At 49.2% G+C, this 8,627-nt stretch overlaps 1 protein-coding gene across 3 annotated transcripts in view; it reads right to left on the reverse strand.

Annotated features, from left to right (window-relative positions):
• CWC22 (CWC22 spliceosome associated protein homolog) overlaps positions 1-8,627 on the reverse strand; it is a 116,261-nt gene that overhangs the window by 70,773 nt on the left and 36,861 nt on the right. For all 3 annotated transcript variants that reach the window (XM_019523037.1, XM_019523036.1, XM_019523038.1), the window contains 3 exons: positions 6,538-6,673; positions 6,235-6,441; positions 6,052-6,114 (listed from right to left, as the gene is read on the reverse strand). In XM_019523037.1, the coding sequence (XP_019378582.1) occupies positions 6,052-6,114; positions 6,235-6,441; positions 6,538-6,673 (406 nt within the window). The remainder of the gene's footprint in view (positions 1-6,051; positions 6,115-6,234; positions 6,442-6,537; positions 6,674-8,627) is intronic.

Here is an 8,627-nt window from a genome sequence, read left to right on the forward strand (position 1 = left end):
AATGAAGTTGCAGGAAGTGACAATGAAATGGGTCTAGAAATGTGCCTAGGGAAGTTGTGGTTTTCAGAAAGTATGTATGTTTGGTATGGCTTAGGAATAGGACATCATTTTTCTGTGCAGGGGGTTGGACTACATTAGGGCTGCCCAGCTGACTTCCTGCAGGCCACGCGGCCCACAAAGGGCCAGGATGTCGCCCACAGTCTACATGGGGTCTGCAAGCAGTTAATATATAGGGGCATAGGCCTGGGCAGCCACCTCTCCCACTGTTGTGCAAGGGGGAAAGACCTGTGGGGGCCAGATCTGAACAGCCCTGGACTAGTTTATCCTTGAGATCCTTTACTAACTTGATCATGGTCATTGTGGTTAATTAAATAGAAATTGTAGGCATATACTGCAGAGACGTGGACGAGATCTCAAGGATAAGCTAGTCCAAGGCTGTTCAGATCTGGTGAGGCTGTAGGCCTCAGATGACAACAGCAAGTGTTGCACAGGCTGCATGCTGTGGGGGTGGGCCCCTAGGACCCCCTCACTGCATGGGCTGCTCCAGCAGCATGCAGACCCCCATCCTCAGCCATGCAGGCTACGTTAGCATCCTCAGCCATCCAAGCTACATTAGCAGGACCTGAACCACCAAGGAGGTGGATGGACGTAGAGCGCCTCTGGGCTGGGCTCCTCCTCCGGCAACTGTGTGCCCCTCAGCCCCAGCCTGGCCCTGAGGTGCCCCCAGCTCTGTGCAGGAACTTATCTTGTGCCTCCGTCCACCACGCATGTGGGCAGGGCGCGAGCCATGCTGCAGCTCCCCTGGCCACATGCCGGGGCAAGGGGCGGAGCCAGAGAAGAAGCTGCTCGCACTGTCCCCAGCTTGTCCAGTCAGGCGCGGCTCGGGCAGCCCCGCACCACACAGCCCTCAGGGCAGCAGCGGCAGGACCCAGCTCACTGATGAGCCCAGCCCCGTGGGGGTAAGCAGGTCCCCTCCCCTTGCTGCCAGCTGGGGCCTGTGGGCTGGCTCTGCCCGCCTCACCTCATTGCCAGCTCCGCGCACCTCCGCGGCAGCTCCACGCCCAGCAGAGGCTCTGCCGCGGCTCCGTGCCCAGCAGCGGGTCAGTGGCAGCGGCTCCACCCTCCATGGCAGCAGCTCCGCGCTCAGCAGCAGCTCCATGCTCCACATAAAATCGCTTGGCGGGCCGCATGGTGGCCTGCGGGCCGCGTGTTGGACAAGCCTGGTCTAACACTATCCTCTTTATAACTACCCTTCAGGTACTGGAAGACTGTTATGAAATCACTCCTCAGTCTTCTCTTCTCCAGGCTAAATAGCTCCAGCTCCTTCAGCCTTTCCTTGTAAGTCAGCTCTCCTAGACCTCTAATCATTTTTGTTGCTTTCCATTGGATCTCCAATTAATCCACTTTCTTCTTTAGGTAGGGTACCCAAAACTGGACACAGCACCCCGGGTGAGCCTTAGCAGGACTTAATAGAGAAGAACCACTTCCCTTGATTTAATGGCAATACTCTTGTTAATATAGCCCAGTAGGCTATTGCAGTTTTTTTTGTACTGTGAGAACAGTGATAACTTTTATACAGTTTGCAGTCCACTGTAAACCCTTCGTCTTTTCTGCAGTACTGTAGTCTACCCAGTCATTCCCCAATCTGCACTTTGGGCATGTCATTGTTCCATCCTAAGTACAGGTCCTTACTAACCTCTTATCTGATTAATTTCGGACCTTTTTTTGGCTGATCAAGGTCGTTCTGAATCCTAATCCTAACCCTACCCACCAAAGCAGGAGTGGGCAAAATGCAGCCCGCACACCAGACCCATCTCACCAAATGATTCTACCCAGCCTGCGCCTGCTGCTCCAAAGGAGAATACTGTCCAGCCTGTGGCTGCCCTGGGTTTTGCCTGCTCTTACCCTTCTCCCTTCCGTATGCTGTAGGCAGTAGCAGCAGCTCTGGCTCTAGTGGCCAGACAGCCACTTCCCTCCCTGGCTTAGCCCACCCTGCCCCTAAAGCAGGGGTGGGCAAAATATGGCCTGTGGGCTGGATCCATCCCATGAGATCATTCTATCTGGCTTACTGGGCCCCTAAAAAAATTTAGAAAATTATCTGTCCTTGGTTCTGTCAAAAATGACAGAAGTCAAGGGCAGTAGGACCCAGGGGAAGCCCCGGCAGACTCCTGCAACATCAGGGCCTGCCTGGCCCCCTCACCCCAAGGGCGGGGCTTCTGGCCTGGGACCATGTGGCTGCACCAGCACAGGAAACTTAGGTAAGGGGTGGGGGGAAGGCAGGGAAGGAGCAGGTGCTGAATGGGGGGAAAAGTGGCCCCTCCCCTACTCTGTTGCTGCAGCTGCTTACAGTCCACACGGGGCTGTCCCGAGCAGGCACACACAGTCCCATGTAGGCTGCGAGCAGCTGCAGCGTGGGGCGCTGGTCATGGGGTGGATGAGGGGCCCCACGCTGCAGCTGCAGCAACGAGCCGCTGCTTTTCCCCACACCCAGCACCAGATTGTAACCCGCCCCTGCTGCCAGTCTGGGTTCCAAACCAATTCCGGGCTTGCCTGTTGGGGCTGCACTGCAGCAGCAGCAGCAGCTGCTTGGCACAAAGGAAAGTGGCCCCCCTCACTTGCTGTGCCAGGCTGTGTTTGCTGCTGCTGCCTGCCTCGAGCTTGCATGCTGGGCAGCACAGAGGCAGTGGTGACAAACACTGCCTGGTGCGACAAGTGCGGAGGCTGTTTTCCTCTGCACCAAGCAGCTGCTCTGCTGCGGCTCAGGCTGGCAGAGAGGGCGGGTTACAAGCTAGTGCTAAATGTAGGAAAAGTGGCCCCTCGCCCGCCACCCCATGGCTGGTGCCCCATGCTGCAGCCACCTGCAGCCTGTGTGGGGCTGCCAGTGCCTGCTCAGGATAGCTCTGCACAGGCTGTGAGCAGCTGCAGCAAAGAGTGCTGGCCATGGGGTGCAGGAGGGGCCACTTTTCCCTGCACTCAGCACCAGCTCCTTCCCTGCTGGGGAGCAGGGGGTCAGGGCTGCGCACTGCCCTCTACCTGTACCATGGGGCTGGGGGGGCACTGAGAGTGAGCAGGTGCGGAAGTCAGTGGGAGCACAGGGCCTGCACTGGTGTCCTGGGCCCAGTGTCAGCAGGGCCCAGAGCAGGGCAGCAGAAGTACAGGCTCCTGGCCGGCAGAGGCTCTATGGAGCTGGGCCAGCTCCCCCCTTTCCCTGCTGGTGCAGCCCGGCCTGGCTCCACAGTCCCCTGCCAGCCTGCGCCCCACTCCGGGCCCCGCCGGTGCTGGCCTTGAGACATTGGTCCCAAGACATTAGGACACTGGTCCTAAGACAGGGGGCGGGGCAACCCATACAGCCCTTGACAACTTGCCAAAACTGGGTAAGTGGCCCTCCACCCAAAACAATTGCCCACCCTTGCCCTAAAGGCAGGGGGTGCTCAGCTCCTCACTAGGCTTCTGCCTGGTGAAGTGGTCTTCATTTAGCGCTGACCCTGTACCCATTTGCAGACCAGACAGCTTGGCCCCCCAAGCGACAGCTGAAGCTCAAGTATGGTCCTCTCCACTGGCAGGAGGGAGTTCATGGGGAAGAGGGGCAGGAGCCATGGGTTATCTGGGCCAGAGTTACCTGGGTTATCCAGGTCGGGATAGGGTGTGGGTGCCACTAACAAGGTGCTGCACTGTGTTCTTATGTGGTGCTTTGGGCTGCACCATGTGGGCTGGCACAGCTCCTGCCCAACCCCAAGTCCCAGGCATGCGGTTGAGTTGTGCAGGAACTGCACCAGTTGCTCCCATGTGACCCGAAACATCATGCACAGCGCAGCACTGGCCCAGACCAGCCGCATGCCAGGGACTCTGGGCAGGGGACGGGGTACAGAAAGAAGTGGGGGGTGGGGGGAGGAAAACAGTGTAGCATTGGCTTGGCTGGGCCTGGATAATCTGTGGCTCCCAGCCCCCTTCTCCCTAAACCCCCTCCCCTACTCCGAGTCCCTAGCATGTGGCTGGGCTGCTGCTGTGCTGTGCTGTGTTCCCATGTGCTGCCCACATGGGTGCACCTTGAGTAGCTGACATGCTCCTGAGGGGGACGGGGTGCATGGAAAGTTGCAGGGAGCTTGTGTGTATATGTGTCTACATCTGCATGCTTGTGGCCCTCAACAGCTCACCAAAACTCATGAAGTTGCCCTCCAGCCCAAATAATTGCCTACTCCTGCTCCAAAATGTATTCAGCTCCACCCATCTTGGTGTCATCTGCAAATTTACAAATTCTGTACTCAATTCCATCCTTCAAATAATTTAATTAAGATATTATCCCGGACAGACTCCTGGGAAACACGATTTAATACCTTTTCTCAATTAGACACCAAATCATTGATAACTACCTTCTGGACACAGAAATCCAATCTTTTAGCTTCATCTAGATTTTGGATATTGTCATCACCAAGACAAGAAAACGATGTCATGGGGAACAATGCCTAACACTTTGGTCAAGGTATACAGCCGCTACATTCATACTTTTCCACAGAAGGAAATAAGATGGGTCAAGCATGACTCAACTCTTGACAAACCCAGGCTGACTATTCCTGATCATTTGGTTATCCCACAGGTACTAAGGAACCAATTACATGATCCACACTCTGGGTATCAAGTTCACAGATTAATCCAGACTGATGAGTCTGTAATTCCCACATTTTTCTTCTAATCTCCTCCTCTTACTTTAAGATGGGCACTATATTTGCCCTTTTCCAGTCATGAAGGCCCTGGCTCAACCTTTATGAGTTATCACATTACTTCAGCCAAATTTCTTGACTACCCTAGAATAAATCGTTTCTAGTCCTGCTGACCTGAAAACATCCAGTTTTTTTAAGTAGTCTCTAACCTACTCTAGGCTGATTATTTCTTTCCCTACCCTTGCTGTCAACTGCACATCATCTGGTAGCTGACCTTTTCCAAGAAGACAGATGTAAGAAAAAGAAAAACACTTTAGCTGTCTCCATATCATTGATTAGGTTCTTCTCCCTATTCACTATAGGACATAGTTAGCATGGAACAGAAAAGACAACAAAGAAAGCATTTAACACATATGTTGGAAGACCAAGAGAGTGCCTCAGTTTTGGTTTCTGGCCTTCTTGATAGTCTCTCTGCATGTCTGTGATACTCTTACACTCATCCCTCATAATAAGACCATGTTTCATTTTTTGTCAGTTTTGAGTTTCAAGTCATTGAAGAGTTTGCCATTTAAACAGGCCAGTGCCTAGCTGCATTTCCTATCTTTCTTTTGCATCAGGATAGCTTGCTCTTGTGCCCTTAATATAGATGGGCTCCTTAAGGTATAAACAGCTTTCCTGCACTCATGCTCCTCTTTAACTTGCCTCCCAAGGGATTCTGCCCACAAGCTCCCTGATCTTATGGAAGTCTGCTTTTCAGATGCCCAGGGCTTTATTTTTCTCATCTTCTTTCTTCTTTTCCTTTGGATCTCAAACTGGAATCATTTCATGCACACTAATCACCCAATTTGCCTGCGTCTTCACAGTGTCAATACATTTCTCCTTATTTGTGAACAGAAATTCAAAAAGAGCTTCCTGGTTAGTTTTTCTACTATTTGCAACGAAAAGTTATCCCCAACACATTCAAAGAGCTTGCTGGACTACTTTTGCACTGCTGTTATCCTACCAACAGTTGTCATGGTAATTTAAGTCCCCCACTGGCACCAGTTCCTACTCACTGGAAATTTCAATTGATTGTTTGAAAAAACTTCATTTACCTCCACTTTCTGGCTTGAAGAAAGTCTACAGTAGCCACACACCACGATATCAACCTTGATGTTCTTCTCTCATTTTACCCTGAACAAAAAACTTGCAACAGATCTATCTCCCACCTCTGAATTGAACCTCAGAACAAGTATGTCATATTCATAGCAACACAACCTTGATTTCCCCCATCCCTGCTCTTCCTGAATAAGTTCTACCTATCTATGAGAGTATTCCCATTATGCATGCTATCCTATCAAGTCTCAGCTGAACCAGTTCTCATCATCATATGTTACATATAATGTTTGCATACCTTTCTTAAGAGCTTTGTATTTCTCTTCATTTTCCATAAAGTCAGGATCCATCTTGAAAACATCTGTAAAATGGTAGACAAAAACTTTTATTAAAAGGAGAAACAAAAAATATTGTGGGTTTCATCTTAAATTTACTTTCACAGAGACTGGTACTGTAAAGTTAATTTTTATTTCTCACTTACTAAGAATATCCTCTGGGTTATAGTCATCTTCCAGTGGTAACATATGAGTAAACTGATCCTCCTCTTCCACTAGATCTAGTCCTTCAGGAATGATTGGATGATCTTTGAATCCATCCTTACGTACAGCAAACATAACTTCTATCATGTACTGAACACGTATGTCAATTTTGGATTCGTGCAGAATGTGGCGAAGACGGTCAAAAATTGCTTTAGTTAAAAGAAGAAAAAAGTATAAAGTGAACAAGTGATCATAAAAATACTACAGATTTTAAAAGGTACAGTGTATCAGCTGGTTATACTCACCATTAATTCCTCTAGGGGAGACTTCTGTTAATTTGAGCCCAGACTCTTTCAGAAATCCAATTGCTACTTCAATACTGTCATCTGTAGGTCTTTCAAGAAGCAACGTAAGCATTTCTAAACATAAAACTTCATGAGCCTAAAGAGAAAAAACAAACAGTAAGAGTTTTAGGAAAAAAGCAAAATTCTGAAGTTTCTACATAAAAGTGTCAGTATTTATTTCACTTTTACTATAAAACAGTAGCTGACCAAGCCTTTATATTTTGTGACGTATTTGGAGAGAAAAAAAGAGAAGTTATAAGAATTGTTAAACAATGTGAAGGCAGGGTTTCAAATAAAAGTTCTGTTTTTTTGTATTTCCACTGCCTTTTTACTAGACATTACCGGTATTTTGAGTGTTGCTACCCTCATTAAAAACAAATAAGCCAAGAAAATCTGTCCCAGCAATAAAGGAATTTAATATAATTCTAAAAGTGATTCTAACACCAAACAACATTTAGGTATATACAGCTTTTCTTTCATGTTTTCCTTTGTACTTTTACCATTCAAACTTACTAAAAGAGGAAAATAAGAATCAGTTGCCAACCTGAATGGCAACACAAAACTGGAACTGAAGGGCAATCACGTCACCTGTGCACAAATCATTTGAGAGAGTCTGGAACTAATGTGCTGGATGGTCCTGATTCTGAGATACTATAGTGAAGTAAACTGAGATTGTTCACTATCCTGCAAGATCAGATCAACTGTTACACAAACTGAATTTATCAAACTAATTCCCTATCATGACAATAAAAGGCAACATGAAATTGTGAAACTAGAAATCATCCACAGACTGTATTGTTAAGTAGTCTAAACAGGGACTATGGATTCCTAGCCCATTACCTGCATTAGTTTGTGCGACTCCTTTGTCTCTACGGGTTTATTACTTGCTTGCCCCTCTCAGCACTGCTCCCCACTCCTATCCTTGTCTTTTGTATTCTAACCATTCTATTTCAGTAGTGCTCAACCTTCCTTGCCATACTGACCCTGCAATCCCAAAATGCTGGCCCCAAGAGCCAGTGCAGTGTAGTGTCAGGCCACATCATTCAGCCCATAGGGCTCCCAACAGATCTGGAAATTTGGCAGCAGAACAACTAATGCTGCTACTGCTCCCCTGTTGCAAAATTTTTGGAGCCACGGGGTGACCCTTATGCTGGATGATATGACCTTGTGGGTCAGCTCTGGCCTGCAGGCCAGAGGTTGAGCACCACTGCTCTATTTGACACTCTGCTCTGAGCGTGTCCTTTCATAGTATCTGGTGAAACAAGTGCTTGTTCACAAAAGCTTATGCACCTCCGATTCAGTTAATCTAAGATATATCTGCACTCTGCATTCTGCCTGACTTCAAACTGACATGGTTAACTACCTTTCTCTGATATGGAAGAGAAATAGCAAAGTTGGGTCTCAATTTGTTTCAGGTGCAATTAAGAAGTCTAAATTTTGTCTACCTCATAAGGTGACTCATTTGTTGAGATCAGGACCCCATTACTGTATTGACTCAAATCTAAGATGAGTCCCCTCACATCAGGATGGGGAGAAAAGTCTCATCTTCGATTCACATGGTGGGGAGGGGATTACTGAAGCTCTGACTCTGGCCTGGTTGAGGCCAGAGTCCGACCCACAGCATCCTCCTGTCCTACCTCTCCCCTTGGCTCTGCAGCTTCTGCCCCTCCCCAACCCCCTTTATCAGGTGCAGCTTGGCTCCAGCTCAGGTTGGAATCCCTCCTGGGCATCGAGCACACAGAAACTTCATCCTCTGTAGCACTGCCACTGCTAGATGGCCCAGCAAGGGCTGCACTTCCATGTGCTATTGCTCTGAGAGAGAGCAGAGTCTGAACTGCATCTGGCATAAGCAGGCATAGAGGTGGGGCAGAGGGGGTAGAAGTGGAAGGAAAGAGGCAGAGACTGCAGGAAGGAAGAGGAAAGGGGCAGAGAATGTGGGGAGCTGGGGGCGGGGTGTAAGTTGGTAGCAGGGAACAGGGCAGGAAGGCTGCGCGGGGAAGAAGTGGGGTGGTGAAAGCAGAGGGCAAGGGGGCTACCTGACCCCCCCCCCC

The sequence above is a fragment of the Gavialis gangeticus genome, unplaced genomic scaffold (assembly GCF_001723915.1).
Source record: "Gavialis gangeticus isolate Ggan-Ray unplaced genomic scaffold, GavGan_comp1, whole genome shotgun sequence".
NCBI lineage: Eukaryota > Metazoa > Chordata > Crocodylia > Gavialidae > Gavialis > Gavialis gangeticus.